The 23,903-nt window shown below is 36.2% G+C and overlaps 2 protein-coding genes across 7 annotated transcripts in view; one reads left to right on the forward strand and one right to left on the reverse strand.

Annotated features, from left to right (window-relative positions):
• The window catches only part of apc (APC regulator of WNT signaling pathway), a 35,636-nt gene extending 14,475 nt beyond the window's left edge, over nucleotides 1–21,161 (reverse strand). The window contains exons 1-4 of one of the 6 annotated variants that reach the window (XM_055207394.2): nucleotides 20,938–21,161; nucleotides 20,311–20,367; nucleotides 11,304–11,456; nucleotides 878–962 (exon numbers count right to left, since the gene is read on the reverse strand). In XM_055207394.2, coding sequence (XP_055063369.2) covers nucleotides 878–962; nucleotides 11,304–11,438 — 220 coding nt within the window. In that variant the 5' untranslated portion in view covers nucleotides 11,439–11,456; nucleotides 20,311–20,367; nucleotides 20,938–21,161. Of the gene's footprint in view, nucleotides 1–877; nucleotides 963–1,660; nucleotides 1,948–11,303; nucleotides 11,457–14,672; nucleotides 15,101–15,253; nucleotides 15,409–20,310; nucleotides 20,368–20,937 lie in introns of those variants that run through there. The other 5 variants (XM_055207389.2, XM_055207392.2, XM_055207390.2 and 2 more) reach the window with 5 other exon arrangements.
• A 1,051-nt stretch (nucleotides 21,162–22,212) lies between these two features.
• Nucleotides 22,213–23,903, forward strand: part of epb41l4a (erythrocyte membrane protein band 4.1 like 4A) — a 36,526-nt gene continuing 34,835 nt past the window's right edge. Inside the window, exon 1 of the mRNA XM_055207388.2 lies at nucleotides 22,213–22,664. Within this exon, the coding sequence (XP_055063363.2) occupies nucleotides 22,566–22,664 (99 nt within the window). The 5' untranslated portion in view covers nucleotides 22,213–22,565. The remainder of the gene's footprint in view (nucleotides 22,665–23,903) is intronic.

A 23,903-nucleotide genomic window follows, 5' to 3' on the forward strand; every position in this document is an offset into this window, starting at 1 on the left:
TGCACATAAAATCAGGGCGATGGATTGGTATGGATTGATGCATCGATTAAATTTCTAACAATACAATGCATCAATGCCACATATAAAATATCAATATGAGGTACCTTTATTTTGACGCTCTACGCATCCTCATTGCTTAACGTAATTCCCATCTCTGCATTTCCGCCAAAGCACACATTTTCGTTTATTTTCACGTGTTAGGGTCAGCAAGTGAATTCAATGCAGCAACAAAGCGGTTATAGCAGCCAAAACAGCAGAAAACGTTATGACTGCTATTTGACGCAAATCGTGGGTTTGGATATATTTTGTATTTGGAAAATGGATTGGACAAACAGATTGGCAGAACACCTTTGGCAGCACCAGCTGAAACACTACTACAAGACTTTGATTGTTGACATCACAAGCTTGATTTAAATGACATTTTTCCCTCATTATTTATTTTTCTTTATTAAAACAAAATGTATTTTTGTTAGTTTATTGTTGTAAATGTCGCAATTGGGACAGAGATTGTGCCTTTTTTAAAGAGTTTAATTAAACCTTCATGATATATATATTTTTGGTTGCATTTGTGAGTTATTAAAAATGTAACTGCTTAACTAGGCATGTAATTGAAAGTATTGATAAATTAATCATATCATAATTTCTTCAAATAAAAGTTTGATGCACCGTCAAATATCGCAGCGTTGGTGGAGATGATCGATACTGTATCGCATCGCTAGGAATGGTTTGATTTTCACCCCTTATGGAAACCCAGCCTAAAATGTAAACTACTGAAGTGGTTCACTACATTTTGGAACAGATTGAAAGTTTGTAGTGTAAATGCGTCGTTCACATGACTCCTATATAAGCCAGCTGTCCAACCATTTAACATACTCACCTTTAATTCTTTCCAAAAAATCCATTTGTGCTTGGGAATCTTGTGAGTCTTCCTCAATGTTTCCTTGTAGCTGCTTCAAAACCTCCTAAAAAAAGAAACAAACATCAACTCTGTGTGCTGCAACTTTAACAGCCATCACTTTATATTATCGTAAGGTGAAACAAACACAGAAGATATATTGAGCTCAAACCACATGCAAGAAAACTTTGTCTGCCTGTGTGATAAACCGATCTGATAAAGAGTAAAAAACATCCATCAAAGAGCTTTGAAGTGCTTTGAAGACGAGTATGAGAGACACAAACAGCTTTGAAGCTGTAAAGATGCACCTGCTAATTCTTCAATGCTCTGATTTCATGCATGTTGTGCCCTGATCTCACTATTAGATGTGTACTGGTCTTCAAAAACCACCACCAGACTTCACCAAAAACTGACTTTACAAGACAAAGAGTTGTTATACCATAAAACAAACTAATATAACAACAAACAAAGCATCTCTCTACAAACAAAGAAATTGTCCTTTGGATAAAAGCATTGGCTAAACAAATACACAAAAGATAAGCTTAACTGCATTTGAAAGACCCACTAACAATATATTTCAATCTGATTTGAGTCATATTTGGAAATAGTCCATTCATTGATGATATCTAGACAGTAAATAAAGCATTTAAACAAACAAACACAACTCCCATCTGATTCAAACATAACAGAGCCATGTCATACAAGAATCCTGGCACGATAACGGTAAGATCCAGGAAAAACATTCAGTCTATTTAAAGAAATTACCGCTCGGCATCTGCTGAGGTTTTAATCAATGTTCCTTCACAGCATCATTACGAATCACCCAAACACGGCCCAATACCGTAGTAAAACCATGTTAAATATGCACCACTAGACGAATTACTCTGAGCTCTTTCGTGTTTTGAAGCCAAAAAGCCCTAAACAATGCGACCGACTGACAGGAAGCGACCACCCCCCTCCCATCCCATCACATCCGAAGACTAAAAGCCTCATGGCATCCCCGTTCAGCGGACCACCAGACCGTCCTTCCCACGCGGCCTGGGGTCTGCCGGAGACACACGGAGGTGTCCAGAAGACAGGGGTCAAACATGACCTTCTCCCATCCAGTCAAAAACAACACAGGGTTATTCAGTATCACTCGCGTGTTTGCTCCTCAGGGAGCGTGACGTCACATTGAGTCGTCTCAGGAAACAACAGCTTCATTATAGAGGAAGAGGTCATATGATTACAGGCTCTTTACCACACTGTGAGTCACAGCCACATATATACACTGAATAAAAGACAGGATGACAACAACATCATTCACTCAGATATGACATTTAACTCGGTTTACTTTCCTCACTAATGGACATGTTAAAATAATCCAAAATAACAACCAACACCACACACATGCAGTAAAACATTATATTACCCAAATAGATTGTTGGCACTACTGAATTAAATAAGAGTGAAGGTCAGACTAGAAAACATGTAAAGGCACATCTGTCCTTAACAAGCTGATACATGTTTAACCCTCAACATTTGTTTCAATCACTAACTTTAGGCATAAGCAATCCTGATATAACCGCACACTGGGCTGTTAAACTATTAATCGCAATTAATCGCATACATAATATAAATGTTTGCATAATAAACAGTATGTTTGTGTATTGCGTGTAGTTTCTATGTATAATAAATACTCAAACTTTCATGTATATATTTAAGAAACATTTAGGGCTGCCTAATCATTAGTGACGACTATTTGTTTGCAGAATAAAAGTTTTTGTTTAAATACTTATTATACACAGTACATCAACAAATATTATGTATATATAAATACAAACACATGTATGAATAATTTTAAGTAAAAAATATATTGATATAATAAAAATGTATATTTATATATGATATAAATTATAACACATGCAAATATTTCTTAAATAAATACATGCATGTGTGTGCATTTATATATAAATAATTATTATACACATTACACACACATTTAATATGTAAACAAAAACTTTTATTAATCGTTAGGCAGCTCTAAGAAACATTAACATGTGTGTGTGTGTAAGTTGTTTTTTTTTGCATAATATTTGTGTGCAGTGCGTGTTATTAATTTGTATATATAAATACACACACATGCATGTATTTAAAAAAAACATTCACACACACACATAAATTAAGAAAACACATATGCAATAAATTGTGATTAATCGTTTTGCAAGCCCTATCAAAACTAGAAATTATAAATATGTCTCTTACATTATTGCCGAACTTAAGCCAAGTTGCAAATGGATGATTCTCGTGAAATTAGACCTATGAGGTGTTATGAAACATTTTGATAAAAAAAGGAAATGCTATCAAAATAAGAAGCATACAGCTACAAACATACAAACCAATTTGATTTTTTGTTTTTTTTTCACATTTAAGGGGAAATTTTTCATTACCGCAACATGTCCATGACTGGATTTGACATGGAAATATTTATAATTAAAAAATCTAAAAAATAAAAAGCTTCAGGGCATGTATTACTATAAACATTTACAACAGTAAAGAAAAATTTGGTATTTGGTGATCATTGGTAAACATAGAGCCAGTAATAAGGAATATAAATGTGTCCCAAGACCAAATTTCAATAATTGTTTAAGCCCTCAAAAAACTAACATTTTCAAAAAAAAAAGTCGGAAGGGACATAATTGACTGTGACACTAGCAGGAAAGCAGTTCTTATTTTTTCTTGAAATTTTGTTTGTCATAGTACCTAGACAACTTTTTAGTTGTCATTACCGAAACGTTGTAAATGCATATATTTAATGTAATATCATGTTGCGGTAATGATAATTTTTCATAATAATCATCTTAAAAATGTAAATAATTATATAGGAAATATGTTTTAAATCCTCTAAAAATAATGGTTATAGTAAGTTCAGACCTTAATCTTATATGTGCAAAAAATTGTCTTCAAGGGCTTTTTAAAAATTCTGAGGCTGGACACCTTCTAAATCTGGATTTTACATATTGTCATGATGTCAACAAAGATCACAAAAGCTAAAATCCTAAAATAACCTTTGTGAGTTATAATAACATTTTGAAACGGCAAAATCCACATCAGACTTCAATTGTATAATGGGTTTCCACCAGAGCTATAACCGAGTGCAGTGCATCAGCCCAAAGTCAAAGTCCAGAGGAATCAGATTTCTCCTATGCAGATGCCCTTGGTACAATATTAGAGTCATCAGCCCACTCATGTGTGGAGCTGCAAGCACACAAACACTTTTAAAAATGTCATCCTATACTCCCAGTAATGGAAATCAATGCTTCTAGGCAGCCATCTGCAGTGAGCCTGAAATACTTCTACTGTATATCTGATCCCAGGCCAGCCGCATACAGAAGTCAGCGGAGACCCCTGTGGGGCTCGAGTTATTGTTTGAGTCTGAGAGGTGGGAACCGTGTGGATGGACCACATGCCTCTCGACTTTCCCAGAGATAAAGGTGAACCGCCCTTGAAAAGTAGTGGAAAAACCAACATCACGTGTTACACGCGGTATGCAATTAGGTAAGGAACAGGCGACAGAAGATAAACAAGATTTAAGTGGGAAACAGGTTATTTATCCTTATAACACGGCTCTCTAAAATGCTTGATTCTGATTGGCCAGTCACAACATTTCAAGGTTCATTCTTTTCAGATAACTACCGCTCAAAACTAATTATAACACACAGTGACCCGGATGCTGCAAATCATTTTGACATTTACAGTAGAGGACAATGCAATGCTCAATATGGCCGCTCTGGCGACAGAAGTCCCGCCTTCTAATTAAAAGAACCAATCATCAATCAATAAAGAATGATGATTCTCTGGGGGAGGGGTTCTGTACTGAGTCACGTGAGGCACTTGCCAGCATAGATATGTATAAAGGATAGATGTCTCGCTCGCGCTGCTGGCCAATTGAGTGGAACGTCCGCATTTGTCGGCCATCTTACCACAGGCAGCTCGCTAACTCGTAGCACTGAGTTTTAATGGTGCAGGTACTTTTAAATGACCATAACTTTTTTACCGATTTTCAAACAGTTTGGTTCGTTATAAACGTCAAAGATGTACCTATGACACTGCATACTTATACAAAAAAAATTAATAAAGTTTGTAAGAAACCAAACTGTTTGAAAACTGGTCAAAAAATGAGCAAGTAATGGTCATTTAAAAGTACCTGCATCATTAAAACTCAATGCTACAAGTGAGCGAGCGCCCTGTGGTAAGATGGCTGCCAGGTGATGACGTTAGAGACTCCGCCGTAACACATCTAGCCTTTATACATATCTATGCTTGCCAGTCTTTTCACATGTTCAGTAGCTGAAACAACCTTAAAGGTATTTTAAAGGGCATTTTGAGCACTTCAGTACACAATTTTTAGAGAGATCTGCATCTTCTTATTCAGATAGACAGCCCGGAGACATTGCATAGATGGCCGCCAAGTGGCGCAACTTCACATCTACTAACAAGTTGGGTGAAGTACGGCAATTTGGCATCTCAAGTTCACCTAAACCTGAAAGTCATCAGACTGTAGGAGGAAATCAGAGTGAATTATGAACAAAAAGAGGAGTTTTCATCCCTGTCTGGGCAAGGTGTAGAAGACATCTAATAACCCAGTCAAGATCTTTTATTAAAGAATTACAGCTCTCTGAGTCATTACTGCAGGAAGACAGGATCATTATTTCATGAGGAAGATCATTACTAACTAAACCTTGAATGGAGAAAGCCAAATGATTTACTACTTTATCTCCCAATGCTCTGAGATGCATTTGTTTCATAATTCAAGATTTTCTGTAACGATAGTTCAAAACCTTACTGACTGATTATAAAAGTCTTCATGTTACTATATCATGACATCATACTTTACCTGGAAGCAAATCCACTTATGGCTTGGTTTTGCTGACACAAGATCTTAATCAAGTCTGACACAAAACAACCAGCGATAAATCCCCTCTCTTCAGTGTTCATCTCTGTTTTTGTCCAAAATAACACAAAACAAACACAGAATGACAGAAAACTAAATACACCTGTTTCACATTCACCTGACGAAACTGTCAACGGTCCACAATTAACATTATTGTCCCTGTACCATCTGCCACTACAATTCTATTCCTAATTGTAAACATAGCTTTGTAGACTACATACTGACGGCTACTTTAACAAAATATTATTTATTTATTTATTTATTTATTTATTTATTCGGCACCCAATCCATACACAAGTTGATCCACACAAGTTAATCTGTACACAGGTTGGTGGAGGGGCAATTTTGGCCTGTTAGTGGAAACTGGAGAACCTGGAGTTAACCCATGCTGACAAAGGGAGGGTAGGTTTTCATCATCTGATTATTATTAATTTTTTTGGTGTGTTCTGCACATCTGCTTAGTCCATTTTCTTAAAAAAAAATCCAGATAATTTACTCACCATCATGTCATCCAAAATGTAAATGTCTTTCTTTGTTCAGTCGAGAAGAAATATGTTTTTTGAGGAAAACATTTCAGGATTTTTCTCATTTTAATGGACTTTAATGGACCCCAACACGTAACAGATTTAATGCAGTTTAAAAATTGCAGTTTCAAAGGACTCTTAACGATTTTAAACGAGGCATAAGGGTCTTATCTAGCAAAACGATTTTCATTTTTGACAAGAAAAATAAAAATATGCACTTTTAAACCACGACTTCTCGCCTATCTCTGGTCCTGTGACGCGCTAGCGCGACCTCACGTAATTGCGTAGTGACGTAGAAAGGTCACGTGTTACATACATGGAACGCACATTTGCGCACCATTTTAAACAATAAACTGACACAAAGACATTAATTAGTATCATTCAACATACAACAACGTCTGAACGCTCCTCTTTCTCCACACTTGTAAGCACTGAGGCGTAGTTTCGCATACATCATCTGTGACCTCTTGACATGATGACGTATTGCGTGAGGTCGCGCTGGCGCATCACAGGACCGGAGAAAGACAAGAAGTTGTGGTTTAAAAGTGCATATTTTTATTGTTCTTATCAAAAATGACAATCGTTTCGCTAGATAAGACCCTTATGCCTCGTTTGAGATCGTTTAGAGTCCTTTGAAACTCTAAGAAATCTGTTAAGTGTTGAGTTAAGTGCTAAGTGTTGGGGTCCATTAAAGTCCATTAAAATGAGAAAAATCCTGGAATGTTTTCCTCAAAACATAATTTCTTCTCGACTGAACAAAGAAAGACATAATGGTGAGTAAATTATCTGGATTTTTTTAAGAAAATGGACTAAACCTTTTTTTGGGCCAATTCACCATGTCGAACCGGCAGTGGTGCTAATATAAGTTGGATCATTCTGATGGCATAGCTAACGTAAGCAACAAACGTCAAAGTCAAGAACGTAAAATGCTAATCTCATTTTTGGCATTTCTTATTTAAATACATACATTTTATTTAAATATATGATTAATAAGACATATATATCACGGATCTGTCTGTGTGGAGCAACGTATGTAAGCCAGCGCTGCTTTGTTTATGTTTTGTATCCCTGCAGTCACAAGCTTTTCCGGTTGGTCGTTTTGAGTAATGAATATTAACTACGCTCTCCCTGCAGATGTTTGTTTCAGTCAGTCGGTCGGAGTGCAGAGGAAACTACAGCAGGATGAAGCAGGACTGCATTCATCTGACAAACAATGAGAGGAAGGGAGATCCTCTAAATGAAGCTGTGATTATCCCAGACGCTGGGAACGGGAAGAGAACCGATGGCCGTTTCCGCTATTACATGCAAACAAGGAAAATATTTCTGATGCTGAAAAAATGACTGATGATGGAGACATGGATTTAACTTAAACATGTTCATGATACATCAGGGTATTTCTGAGGAATGACATTACATCATTGAATGAATCACTGTAATATTAAACCACCACAGGCAGAGGAAGACAAACACACAGTGGTTTAGTGTTGCAGAAAAAAGATATTTCTTCTCACCTCCAAACTGTTCATTTTATGTTTAATCAAATAAGAACGCAGGACACGTTTACATGTTCACATTAAAGATAATATCTTATGCTTGGTTGCTAGCGTGCTACATTGTAAATATGGTGAAAACTGTAACGCAGAAACACAGATGGGACTCACCGCCTGTCTCTGTAGCATCTGTCGTGGTAAATAAAGCACTAGACAAACCCAACATCTCATTAAGTCCTTAAAGCACTATGATTATATATCTGGGGATGGTATAACCGTTGGCATGAGGGCGATCTGGATGGGTCCAATATCAGATCACACTAATGAGAGAGATTTCATCCAAAACCTCTTACATAAGACAAACATTAATGCAGAGATTTCACCTCCTGAGGCAAATACCTTTTCTCTCTTCTTGGTTGGTTTAAAACATTAATTAACATCATGTGATCTTTACTAAACCAACCAAAAGGATCACACGCATAAACATGTGGAGAGAAAATCAGCTTCCGCTTCAAAGATTCTCCCCTAGCAACACGGATCTCACATCTACAGCCAGACACAAACTCCCTTTAAGACTACAGCTGTGTATCGGCAACAATCTGACCATACAATTCTTATCCCGGTACAATGGTCGCGGTACGATACTATGCGGTACACTGCGATGCTGTAAGCCAGGCGAAATACTGGGATTTTTCTTATATTGGGAATAGAATAGGATATAATTTAAGGAAATCTGTCATTAAAAACACGTAATCATATGCAAACCTTAGCCAAAAAAATATTTAACTTGTGTGAACCGACCAGGACCCATCAAATACTTAAAAGTTGGACCCTTTCAAACCAACCTGATCTCATGGGAATTTGCACATATTTTACGAGTTGGCTAATTCGCATGCAGTGAATTGAACAAAAAAGCATTATTATTAAAATACAATAATGATACCCAACTAGAGCTGCACGATTCTCAAAAAAATTAGAAACACAGTCTAAACAAAACTAAACAACTAAACAAAATAAAAGAACTTACTACAGATTTTTTGGGATAGGATGATAAATGCAGATACACACTAATAATAATACCTCTCCGATAACTATTCTGAATCGCACAGCAAATATTATTCACAGCTATTTAATCTACTACGGCTTTTGAACAGTAAATCCTTATCAATCTGAAATCACTGTTAGTTTGAGTCGTTTATAACATGCATATGAAAAACCAACAGTCGTCAAACATAATCATTATAAATATTCTTTATTATCATATAAAAGACCTCAAAAGGTTTGATGAACAGTGATATAAATATGCTTATAGGCATTTATTGGAGCTGCGTGTCATAGCTGCGTGTGTATGGTTCTTTTTCTGTGGCCCATATTTATTGAGTTTCTGCACGAGAGCGCCCTCTGGCTTTTGGATGTAGTGGCATTTCACCATAATTCATTGAGAAGCATAGCAAGCATCATTGGCCGATTTACAAAACATGAAACAAAACATTGTTGCAATCTCTTAAAAAAAAAATTTCAATATTTTTTAAACTATGATAGATTTAATGACGGACTATAATACATGTGTGTGTTAAAAATAGGGGTGCACCGATAAATGGCGATATACACTAATAATACATACAGATAACTTTTCTAAATCGTACAGCCGATACTATTCACATCTATTTCATGTACTACAGCTTTTGATCAGTAAATCCTTATCGGTCTGAAATCACTCTTAGTTTGAGCCGTTTATAACATGCGTTTGAAAAAGCAACACTCTTCAAACATAATCATTATATTCTTTATTATCATGAAAATACCTGAAAAGTAGGGATGCACGATATATCGGGCGATAACTGCTTATTTTTAATATTATCAATTATCGGTCTGATAGCAAAATTAGGCCGATAAATGAAAGCCGATAAAAGATGGATTATTTTGGTTTGTTGAATCACTTCACTTGCTCATTCCTGGCCATGTGGAGTTTTGATTGGTGCTTTCTGTGACATAGCACGAAGATGACACGTGTTGCGGGCTTAAGAAGAGTATGCTAGTCTAGTGCAAAGACAAGATGTCCGCGGTCTGCGAGTTTTTCATTGTGAAAATAATATGAATATTTATCGGCCTATAGATATCAGTTATCGGCCCCCAAATTTAAAGAGTTATCGGTATCGGCCAAAATTTCCATATCGGTGCATCCCTACTGAAAAGGTTTGATGAACAGCGATATAAATATGCTTAGAGGCATTTCCTGGAGCTGTGTCTGTAATGGTTCTTTTTTTGCGGCACATATTGAGTTTCTGCACGAGAGCGCCCTCTGGCTTTTGGATGTAGTGGCATTTCAGTGTAATTCTTCAAGAAGCATAGCAAGCATCATCGGCCGATATATCGGTGCACCCCAGTTAAAAATTTCCCTTTACACGACAACTTTGACTACACAACGGCGCCCACGCATATTTGAATGTTACGGTAGGATTTCTATAAAAGGTTTAATATACAGACAAATTGTTATAAGTTAGAAATGAGACTGTGGGTGCTCGAACTGAGATTGTGATCTTTTTTGTTACAGGGGCAAGAGCAAATCGGACATACAAAGACGTACGAAGTTGGTTATACGAATTCAAACAAATTACCCGCCTTGTAAAATACATACGACCTGCCATAAGATTGTGTTGTTCAAACATGTTAAACAGTACGAGACACATCAGCAACCCTGAGCTCATCTACAATTCAACAGGAAATATCACCATCTATCTGAACATGTTTCAACCTTTTCTTAAAAGCAGACAGGGTCAGATAGATTCTCTGTAAAACTCAACCAACTCATAATGTCTCATGACATTCAGTTTATACCTAAAGTTCTTTCAAAAGCTCTCTCCTCTCTCAGGACTGTCAGGTCACATCAAATTTCATACTTAAAAAAAAAACGCTTCTTTAAAAGCTCAGCTCAGAGATCTTTGGTATCTGATGCTAAAGAAAGAAGTACTCCTTATAGAAAGATCAGTGGCAGAAGACATTTTTAGCCCTGATGGTCAGGGATATTAAAAAACAAGCCAGTAACAAAAATAAGATTTGAATGACAAAATAAGACACTGAGACTGTAGGGCAATAAAATGTGTTTGAATCAGTTGATTCATAACTTACTTTGATTAGTCGATTAATGGGGGGAAATAATCGGCCGATTAATCGATTATGGAATTAATAATCATTAGACGCTTACCGGAAGCATTTAAAAAAAATAATGATCGATTAATCGGACGATTATTTCCCCTGATTAATCGACTAATGAGATTGTATTTTCCCCGATTAATCAACTAATCAGATCAAATTAAAATATTTGCTCAATTCGATTTTTGACCACACATTTCATTATCAATTAGTTGTTGCAGCCCTAGCCAATAGAGATTATTACATTGTGATGAAAAAAACAATAGTTCTTCTGGATAACATCCATGCACAGCAAAACCACATCATACCTTCATATTAGATGCCTCTGTCTCCAGTTTGTTGAGATGGTTGGAGTTGTCCTCAAGTTCTTGTCTCAGATTGGAGTTCTCCATCTTCAACGCCTCCACTTGCTTCAGCAGCTGGTCATACGACGCTGCAGCCATCTTGAACTATCTTCTGACCTGCACCATTCAAAAGAGAACACACATTCTCTTTTAAAGACTTACTTAAATAAGATGTCATCATTCACAATTAAATGACAGATGATGTACAGACAGTAAAATATTACGGTTGGTCAGTGGGTTTCGTTTTGGCATTGGTGAGTCAATCAGAATCTCTGAGCTCTGATGTTCCTCAGGCCATCAATGATCATTTGGTTACACTCGTATAAAACGACAGTCACAAACGGGAGTCACGTGTGCGTCTGACACCCACGTCTTCCCGAGCATGCAGAGGGAAGCGGGTGACATGATTGTGGAGACACAGTAACACAGAGCTGTGTATATAAACTCGGATGAAAGTTTCTATTTTTATCGAAGTCTCAAAGTGACAGCTGATCAACCATGTGAAAAATCTACCACATCAGCACTAAAGCTCCAGTGATGGGCTGAAGATTAGCTTCATTTCAATGGATCTGTACTCTTTATTATATGAGGTGTTCAGATGCAAAACCCTCTAAGTGTGTCTGACATGTTTTCTTGTAAATTAACTTTTTTTAACACTCAAGTGTCCTCTTATTTTTTCTAGTAAAATAACTGTAGGTATTTTGTCTAAAACGGTGTGCATCAAAGTAGATTTTTGTAGAAAAAGGCCAGTGCACAAATGACACGGTAACACTTTAAAGTTTGTATTTGTTAACGTCTAATCAAACATGACCTAACAATAAACAATGCATCGAAAGCATTCAGTAATGTTAGCTCATGCTAATTTCAGCAGCCGCCACACCCTCCGATTCAATAGGTGACAAGTTTTAAGGATCCATGTCGCACAATGTTAAGATTTTATATGATTGCAAAAATCATACAGTGTATCAAGGGGTTAACACATAAAGCAACCAATCACCTTTCGCTTTGTGCCGCGTCATGTTTAGAGGCGAGGAAATGTCTCCACAATAACAAGTGTGCAACCATAAATCATTTATTCACAAACGTTTAAGTTTATAACAACAATGGCATTAAAACACGTAAAAAAAAACTCTTTTAGAGTCCACTGATTGCTTCGACCAAAGCTCTTAGAAGTCTTTTAAAGACTTGAATCTTGCATACTTTTCAGATGTATGTTTTTGCCATGTGGACTGTTAAGGACTGCGACACACATGCCTCCTGGAAACCCTGTATAATTCAACCAATCAGAGGATGACTTTGAATCTTCGGAAGTGTCGTTAGATACGTGTGCCATATGCATGCCTGGCGTTTAGCTAACGGTCCGCGGGCATGACGTCTGAGACTACAGTAGCATGAAATAACATTAACAATTAGGTATGCGCAATAATTTGCATGCGATGGTCATTGCGCATCTCGTCAGTGAAGCCGGTTCCTTGATTAGTAGTAAATCACCATCACCTGCTTTCAGATGAAGCCGCATTTACTGCACAAAGCTGTAGTTCAGGTGATGGCGATTTACTACTAATTAAAGAACCGGCTTCTCTGACGAAATGCGCAATGACTATCGCATGCAAATTATCACACATCTCTATTAACACTGATTAAGTAATGCTAAAAATATACTGCTTATTGTTAGTTCATAACCTCGTTTAGAGCACTTGGTCCCAGAAAATTTTTTGTAAATTGTCAAAGAGGCTTCTGTTCCATAAATGTTTTGGGATCGCTCCGTTAAGAGGACCTAACAACATTGCCGTAACATTTACGGAAAGCAAGAGGCAGAAACAATGCCGTCAGGGGGCGTGCCGTAGTAAGGACGCATGTGTCATCACAACATGAAGTTATGGTTCAGCTCTTTGACACAAAGATTAAACGCATATCAACATTTACGACGAGAATTGTCGCAAACTGGACTGAAATCAGCTCAATTATTCAGAACAGCACATCACGCGCTCCTTATGCTCGTCATACACTAAAATGCACGCGTGTGGTTTGTCGAGAGAGAAATCACGGATAATTACTTCAGACGGTGTGGGAAAAACTACCAAGTGCAGGACTTGAAATACGTCACGTGTATTTATGTGATCTTTACTGTATGCGTGGGAATACACGCACAGATTCCGAAAAATCATTGGTAGTGTGAATTAACCAAAAATGAAACAATCCCTGACGCATTTTCCGTAATTTGTGTGAAAAAGGCTTATGTTAACTAATGCATTTAATAATGTTAACAAAATACAACCTTTTGTAAATTCTTACTAATAACACAGAATTACACAAACAAATGATACCAATATTTACGTTTGCGCATTCAGCAACCACTTTTATCCAAAGCAACTTGAAAAATAAGGAAGCAATTCATAATTATGTCTTGCATCATAAGTCACTAATGTTTTACAATTCTCAAAGTAAATTCTTTCCATTCCACATTCAATGTTACTGTAGTTTAACATTAACCAAATCTACAGTGTACATTAGAAGCACAAAGGCTTAATGTCAATGTGATGTGAGCATTTTACAGCTGTGTCCAATCAATGACACTTCGCTTTAGATTCTGCCACTGTTTCCACGGCACCATGACCATTTACATACAAAATATCAAAAGAAACACGGAGGATAAGCGTGATCGTCCTATTCAAAGTCTGAATATTATTGAAAGATCATTCAAGTGATTTTCACAACCAATTAAAAATCATTTACAGGCTATAAATGCAGAATCTATAAGCATCATTTCACAAATACTGGGTCACACAATCATCTCTTTCCGTTATAAATCAACATTAATAATTATCCAGCACAGATGCACATGACGTAATGACTAAAGCACATTTGACACAGTTAACTTCAGCTGTTATTTTTGGAGCCAGTTTTTACAGAAATCTATTGACATACATTTGGTGAACAAACACACAGTAACACAACGAAGGCCATTAATAAATCAACCTTTGGTGGATTTTACCTTTAGCGAGCAACTCACATTTTTATGGCAATATTTTCACTGCACTGAATTATACATTTAATAAATGAAGGGTTAAGCAAAGCCAAGTCAGTGCAAAATGGTCGACATCTATTGAGCAGAAGGCTTGAGGTATCGAGAGAAAATGAAAAGGAAACAGGGAGGAGGAGAGAGACGATAGATTCATTAATATTTCAACACTTCCACACAGACATGAATCTGATTGTCGACCATTTCACTACAGCATATGCTGTAAATAAAAATGCATTCATGCACTATTGCCATGCATTTTGTCAAATATGCTGTGCATGCAATGGTTACGATGCATTAAAAGCAGTCACCTCTTCACCATCGATGCAAAATCCAAATCCAAAAATTCCCTGCAGTCAATTGTATGAGATGCCCTTCCCATAATGCACAAAGACCCACGGTGACCTGAGAATCACATAAACATCCACCGACCGACCAGATTGTGTTTAATACAGAAATCAAGACCTGCACCGACACATCTGCTTTGTTCGGGCATCACCAGCTAAAGGAGAAAAAAGCTCCTCTTGCAGAAGCCCCTCCATCTTGACAAGGCAATTACTGCTTACATTTACTGTGGAATCTGTGTCCACATCCTAAACCGCTATAAATATTCTGCCAGCGAGCGCATCTGTCCGAACGCAGCACAAAAGAGGCTCTTTACAGACGGCATTCAGGGTCCCAATGATAAAGCTGGAATCAGAATCCATGCACATCCCCCACGCCCTCTCAATAACCAGACATCAAAACAAAAGGCTTATCGGCACCGCCTTGCTATTCTGCACAAACACGCTATTATAACCCCAGCGAGAGAATGCGAATGAATAGCTGCAATAGAAGATGTCGCAGCCGAACGTTCGCATCTCTCGATCGGAGTGTTTAAATGGAGACTTACCCCATTCTGCACCAGTGACAGCCTCCATCCCAGCAACCCATCAACTGTCAGTTGCCGGAGAGCAGTCGGCCGGCTGTGTGTCACATGGGCGCGGGCTCAGCCAATCAGAAGACGGCCAGCCCAGGCCAGTGCTGGTGCAGTGGGTGATGGTGGCTGGCCAGATTTCTGCTATAATGTACATCTGCTTCCCCTGACTGAGTTTAAAAGCTCTCTGGAGGGAAAGCGGTATGGGCGTATAGGTCATGTGACCCAATGTTGAATATACACAGCATTCATTTTTGATCCATGTCAGAGCCGTAAAGTACATCCATATTTAATGCATACATTCAAAGTTGTTTACACAAACTTAAAACAATCTAAATCAACACTAGGGCTGCAAGATATACTGAGACAAGGGGAAAATAGCACAAATGTGAATGTACATACCGCAGTGGTTTGTACTAATTTCAATACTTCACAAAGTTACATATAGGCAAAGTTTAGGTTGATGAAGATAGCAGAGAGACTGACGAAATGCATGTTGGTTATATAAATTAAAGTAAAAAATATATAATTTAATTTACAAACTAATTTAATTTATTTATTTTTATTAACAACATAAAATATTACCATATTGCATATCGCATTTTTAGCAAGTTATCACAAATCAGACATTTCTTTAATATCTAATTTATACTAACATTTAAAACATAAATCAACAATAACTAACTAACTAACCGCTTTTAAATGGAATGTCAAACATAACAATACAATTATGTGTTAATAAAAAAGCCATTTTAGAACTGAAAATTAAGATAAAAAGCTAAAAAAAAAACATATGATAAGATAATTAGGGGTGTGAATCGGACAGTTCATTGTGATACGATACCGTATCGATCATCTTCGCCAACGATGCAATATACTATTCGATTTATTTATCGATACTTTAATATGACATGCCTAGTTAAGCAGTTACATTTTTAATAACTCACGAATGCAACCAAAATATATAACATGAACGTTTAATTAAACTCTTTGAAAATTGCTCAATCTATGTCCCAATTGGGACATTTAAAACAAAAAACTAAGAAAAAAAAACTTTTTTAAAAAATACAAATAAATAAATAAATAATGGGGGGAAAATGTGTCACATAAAACGATTTGCATCCGATAGCAGTCACAACGTCTTCTGCCTCTTTCGCTGTGTTTTCGCTGCTACAATCGCTTTGTTGATGCATCACATTCATTTGCTGACACTAGCACATGGAAATAAATGAAAATGCGCACTTTGGCGGAAATGCGTAGATGGATGTTACGTCAAAGAATGAGGACGTGAAGAGTGTCAAAATAAAGGTACCTCATATCGATATTTTATGTGCGGCATCGATGCATTGCATTGTTAGACATTTAATCGATACATCGGTCCATATCGATGTATTGTTACACCCCTAATGATAATTAGTAACTTAAAAATATTTTATATACAGGGCTCTAGACTGCCACCAAAGTGTGACACTGATTTGTACATCCAGTAGCACATGTGCGACCAGTAAATTGGACCTTTTTTAGTGATGTGACACTAAATTTGAAAACAGCACATTGTAGTTTCTGCATCTATCATTAAAGTATTTATTAGTAATATAGTGGAAATTTGTAGAAATGTGAATATTTGATTAGCATGTTGATTTACGGTGTGTGCCCCTAAATTTTCTGCTTGCGCCCCTAAAATTTTCAGTTGGGGGCTACTGTGCTCCTAGTGAAAAAAGTTAGTCTGGAGCCCTGATTTACATTATTTAAATTTCTTCATTTAACTTTTAACCAAACCACTATTTAAAGGAAGAAGTTTAAAACATTTAATCAAAAATTGCATGCGTGACGCATATATAACTTTATATGTAACTTTACAAAAAGCGTGAGGAATCAAGAATTTGGCTCTGCTTGTAAAAACAGGCCTACTTGCTTTTACTAGCGGTTCTTGTATGCCTACATTTTAGATTCAGAATCACACTAAAACACTGTGACAGTGTTTCCTGCATCACAGCAAAACACTGTAAAACAATACAAAGATATCAAACAGAAAACACGTCTTCCCTTCTAACATCCTCTCTGGTTGCATGAAACAACAAACATACAGTAGGCAGTACAGTAAATAACTCGACTCTCAGATAAGCACAAATAGTTGGTTTATCTTGCTTCCTTCCAAGTAAATCCCAAGTGCAACTAATTTAAATGCATCAAATATATATGTATCGCTTGTTTAAAAACAGTGTCAGTAACAATAAAGTTAAACAATCTAACAATCATCAGTACTGTTGGATCCCAGTTAACATTCAGCACCATTTGTCTGCTGTTACTGTACAATTGGTCATTTTCAGTCACTGAATTAGGCTTTGTGAAGAATAAATAACATTTGATAAGTGGCTGTGAACCGAAGTGGTCATGGGGGGGTTTCTATACTTAATGTTTCTTTTATGTAAATGAGTGTTGGGTTTTGGAGAGCTGGAGATGAACATTGGCTGAGACTGGTCAACTCTCTCAATGGGAAACTGTCTTTACATTTCCTTACTTTTGTGGGAAAACACAATCCAAGCAGAAAAGGAACGGCCATTCTGTATCCTTAAAAAAAACCCTTCAATCTATGATCTCATTCCTTAAACATATCCATGAATTCAATGACAGGAAATGTATATCATGCAGAGTATAAATGCAATTACATTTTTACAAAAAATTTTCTCAATCAAAATTAGGGCTGCACGATAAATCGCATGTGTTTGTCACGCGCATCACGTCAATAATGCCGGTTCCTTGATTAGTATTAAATCGCCATCAGCTGTTTTCGGATGGAGCGGCTTTGGCTGCACGGAGCCGTGGTTCCCTGACAATCGGGGCAATTTCGCATTAATTATTGCGGACGTATCGCCTGCGATATGTATGCGGTGTGGCCCAAATTGTCGGGGAACTGCGGCTCTGTGCAGTTAATGTCGCGCAATCTGAAAAGAGCTGATGGCGATTTAATACTAATCAAGGAACCGGCATTACTGACGTGATGCGCGTGGTATCGCATGCGATTTATCGTGCAGCCCTAATCAAAATCCAATTCTTCTAAAAAAAACTGCCAAACTTTTTACATTAATATTAAACATTTTGCACATAATATTGAAGTATCAAAATAAGAAGATATAGTATTTAGTAGTCAACATTTAAAGTGGATCAAAAAGTTCCTTAAAGTTGTCCTATGACAAGAACGGTTATTGGTATAGTGCTGCCTCACGATTAGTCGCGACTAATCGTTTGCAGAATAAAAGTTTATGTTTACATAATAAATGTGTGTGTACTGTGTATAATAATTATGTTTATCTAAATACACACACATAAATGTATAATTTTAAGTAAAAAATATATTTATATAATAAATATTTATATTTATATATAATATAGATTACATATAAATATTAACATGTATATACACATGCAAATGTTTCTTAATTATATACATACATGTGTGTATGTGTATTTATACATAATTATTATACACAACACACCCACATATATTAAGTAAACAAAAACTTTTATTCTGCAAACGATTAGTCACGACTAATCGTGAGGCAGCACTAATTGGGTAAAAATATCGATACAGCTAACTATCACGATACATTTTTCCCGCTATAGTGTATCGGTATTTCGATCTCTACTATCAATATTTTAAAAATCAAATCCCTCTGTGTGCATCAAACGACCTCCTCTGCCACTGCTGTAGTTGTCGGTGTCCATCTGTCTGTCATGTACAACCATTCGGCCAATGTCTTAGAAGATAGCGGAAGTGAGAAAATGGCAGTGGACACACTTTGGCTTTAAGAAAAAAATCTGCTCTATTTTTTTTACATTTTTGATGAAAAAGAAAAGTCTTGCAATGTATCGCAGCGTGCAATGTATCGTATCGCGATACAGTGTACCATGGCACATGTATCGTGATACGTATTGTATCGTGAGGCCCTTGCCAATACCCAGCACTATTGGGTATTGGTTTTGAAGGCAACTTTTATGATTGGTTTTAATCCACTTCAAATGTTGACAAGTGTATTTTAAGATATGTGAGTACAAGTTGTTTTTAATTAAGACAGCACGAACATGCATTTCAGTCTGGGACTAGAAATAAGCCCTGTCTAGGAAACCACCCAAGAAAGAGACTAACCACAGACTGCAGCCATATACAAAACACAGTAAAATACACCAACAGGCCTCAAATCTGACCACTTTTCATTTTTAGATTGAGTTACTCAGATTATTACATTTACTCGCTTCTCAATTGCATGTGAAACAACAATAACATGAAGTTAGTTCGTATGGTGGCAGCACTATTGCAAAAACACAGAGATACATGGACATCTAATGCTCAACCTACAATAAATCAAGACTGTTGATAAAACTTCAAACATCTATAATCTTATACAGATTCAGTCTCAATAGATAACAAATCCTTTCAGCTCAGTAGATCGCAGAGCTTTGCAGATACAAGATCAAACATCTTAAATTTCACAAAACATGTTCAGGATTTCATAGTCAGTCACAGGAAACAAAGAATGAAAAGCAAGGTGAAAACTTTCCAAGTCGTCAAATATTAATGGTTTATGGTATAATATCACTGTTGATACTGCAGTCTTCTCATAAAATAGAGAGAGATCTGTAGATTTGTGTGTGCACCCAAAACTGTTTAGTGTTTTTAATAGTGTTATCTCACAGCAATATACGCAACAAAATTAAGCAGTTTAAGACCATACAAGTCCATCATCATCATTTTCACATTTATGCATTTTGCACACGCTTTTATCCAAAGTGACTTACAAGGAACACATTTTTATCAGCACCTTTTGAGCTGCTAACGCAATGAGCTGCTAACGCATTTATAAATGTTAAAAAAGTGTGATTCTTGTGAATAAGCAGAACGTTGCTCTGTTCATTTCATGACAGATCCTTACTGACGCTGCTCAACGCAAAATAAAAACAACTGAAACAAAGTCTGTTCAACCTGAAGGCCGTTACAGATCAATGATTTAGTAGACAAATAAAGTTTTGCTGACCTTCTGTCAGTGCACGACACTTGCCAAGGACTGCAGGACGGATCTACAGCACGACTCCTATAGAGAAAAACACACTGAAGTATTAAACTGAAGTATAGTATAGTTTACTAATGATTACTAGTGTTGTACAGAGCAATCCTGTTTATGAGAGTAGGCCATTAAAGCACAAAGTAAAGTTAACTAGCACAAAGTTTACTAAAGTAAAAAGTATACAAGCACAAAGTTTTTTTTTTGAGTAAAACTAAAGTATGGTACAGTATAGTAGAGAGTAGTAAACCAGTATGTGTAGCAGACAGTTTACTAGAGCAGATTATACTAACTAGTGTGAAGTACATAAGGTGATTTTAAAGTAAAGTGGATTATAGTAAAGTTCACGTGACTGTGTAGATCATAAGTAACACACAACATAAACAATACAATCTGAGAAATATAAACAACCCAAATGTCCTTAAACTCTTTAGACACAAACAGACACTTTAATCTCTAAAACACTTCATGCATTAACTGTAACTTACTAAACAATATAACCTTAATTACAGCGACATTAATAGATAGGAATGATATAAACACTGTGTTTTCAGATAAAGGTGTTTATTTAAACATTATTTCGGCTATTTAAAGTCTTACCTGCACAAACATTCGCTCTCTTGAACTAAATAACTCGTGTCTGAGGCGCAGGGCGGAATAAATCCCGGGATGTCATGATATTTAACCGCTATAGACGGATATTAAACTGTTCGTAGATTAAATCATGTGTTTATATGAAACTTTTTCTTCTTTTGTGTCTCTGATTTTCAGCTCAACTGCTTCAATCCCCGCGACGCTTCGCCAGCTTGTTCCAGGACTCAGCATGTGCGCATGCGCTGTAATCTCTCCTCGCAAGGAGGAAATGATAAAAAAAAATCATATTATTGTACTATTTTACTCAAATTTGATATCTTTGTAGAAAAAAAACTTTACAGTTGGTTATCAATTTCTTGAACTGTTTTGTAAAGTTTTTTATTCATAACTCTACATGGTACGAGTCAAAGCCCAACTTTAATCAGTGGTTAAATGAGGTTAATTTTATATAAAAATCATTAAAATTGGTTAATAATAAGAAAACCCTTAAATTGGTTTTATATATTTTTGTTATTTATTTATTTATTTATTTATTTATTTTTACTATAATTTGTTCAATATTGAGTGCTCTTATTTTGTATTTTTGTTAGATCGATACTTGTTGTAATCATATGCCTTGATTGTTTGTAAAGTTTATTAATAATAAAATAAATAAATCTACTATTTAGCTTTTACTATAATTTGTTCAATGTTGAGTTAGTGCTCTTATTTTGTATTTTTGTTAGATCGATACTTGTTGTAATCATATGCCTTGATTGTTTGTGAAGTTTATTAATAATAAAATAAATAAATCTACTATTTGGCTAAAATCTAGTTGTTGTAGTTGTTGCTATTATTATAAAAAAAATTAGGCTTTATACCTCGGCTTAAAAATATAAAGGATCGTATATTGGCTTTAGTTTACAGATGGATATTTTATTTTGAATCACAATATTTTACATTTTTAAAACAAAACTAATACCTACATTTACCTTAAATAATGCAAATATACATAATAAATTATAAATAAAAAATACTTTTTATTACAAGTCATTAACAATCTGAGAACAAAAGCAGAGACTCACTGTAGAGAAAATACGCTTACTTTCCACCAGGTGGCAGGACAGTCAAGTTAAAAAAGTGTGTGTGTGTGTGTGTGTGTGTGTGTGTGTGTGTGTGTGTGTGTGTGTGTGCGTGTGTGTGTGCGTGTGTGTGTGCGTGCGTGCGTGCGTGCGTGCGTGCGCGCGCGCGCGTGCGTGTGTGTGTGTGGGAGGAGTCATGAACCGTCACTCATGTGAGATTCTCGCAGGCTGCTTGGCAACACAGACGCACACAGCGTGACTTCAGCGCGCGGATACACTGGAAAAATCGGGAGGATTTTTTTAGGATTCATGGATGAACTCAGCTCAACATCACACAGTTATTTACAAGTTATTTACAGTTGACACGCGACTTTAATGGACCGGACTTTACTTCTGTGAGCTATTCAGTTTGTGTAAATAAACTTTCCGATGGGACATTTCGGGTGATTAAATGTCAGGTGCACGAGGACTGAAACAGACACTATGTAATAAACACAGGTGGACATGATGATAAATGTAAAGACTGGAGATTGTTGAGTTTGGATCAGAGTGTTGTGGATCATCCGGATCAAGATGAGTTGTTTCTGTTCAGTCCAAGAGGAGTTTTACTGTGAGGTTCTGCTTCTGGATGAGACCAAGCTGACTTTGACTTCTCAGCAGCAGGCTATAAAGGTATTATTATTATATTAAACATATTTAAACTCTCACCCTTTCTTGTTCTTCCCAGTAAAAAAACATTATTATCATGTCATGGTTCATTGTAATACCATTGTACTTTTGTATGAATTAAATAATTTTTTACACTCCTCCATTTCATTGAGGTAATGGGAAAGTTCACAAAAAAATATGAAATTTTGTCATGGCTCTCATGTTGTTACAACCTGTATAAATGTCTTTATTCTGATGAACACAAAGGAAGATATGCTGATACGGGTTGGTTACAAAGATTTATCAAAATATCTTCCTTCATGTTTATCAGAACAAAGAAATGTATACAGGTTTGTAACAACAAAACCTATACGATTTTTAAGGAAGATATTTTGAGGAATGTTTGAAACCAAACTGATCATGAGACCCATTCACTTCCATAGTAGGACAAAGAATACTATGGAAGTGAATGGGGCTTATGATCTATTTGTCTACTAGCATTTCTCAAAATATCTTCTTTTGTGTTCATCAGAACAAAGACATTTATACAGATTTGTAACAACATAATAATGATGACAGAATTTTTGGGTGAACTATCCCTTTAATGTTCCTATGTGTCCATATCTTCTGTCCACACCCAGAATCTGTGAGCTCATCATGACATTAATGACCAGATGACCTGGTTAATCCCAATAAGAATGGCTTTAAATCTTGATCTTATTAAAACAAGCATGCATTGCTTTTAGTGTCAGGATTTTTAGATTATTTTGTGTCCAGACGTAAACACAAAACCGTTGTTCTCTAGGAATCGGAAGTGTGTTTTGGGTATGTCTTCCTGTTTCCTCACAAAGAATAGGAAATGGTTTTCTAGAAGAAAGACTGTGAAAGTTTTCTGGGTCACATGATCTTTAATATTCTTATAAACTATGTAGATTGTCTCTGTCTGAATTGATCTGCCAAAACTTGATGGTAGAAGTTAGATTTTGTGTATTATGGAGCAGGTGCTTGACAATAAGGAGTCATTGTTCTATAATATCTATTGAGTTAGTTAGTTGTGTTATTTCTGATAACTCTGTATCATAGTTGCACACAAATGACGGAAAGTCACACATTAATGTTGTTGTTTTTTCACATAAACACACACGCACACACAAACAACACACATTTTTCTCTCTAGACAGAGTTACATCAGAGGTATCATATTGCTCAGATGCTTTAAATTGTTAATGGATGATGGAGCTGGTGAGATCTAGCAAGTCTTTT

This window comes from Misgurnus anguillicaudatus, chromosome 12, assembly GCF_027580225.2.
Source record: "Misgurnus anguillicaudatus chromosome 12, ASM2758022v2, whole genome shotgun sequence".
Classification (NCBI taxonomy): Eukaryota; Metazoa; Chordata; class Actinopteri; order Cypriniformes; family Cobitidae; genus Misgurnus; species Misgurnus anguillicaudatus.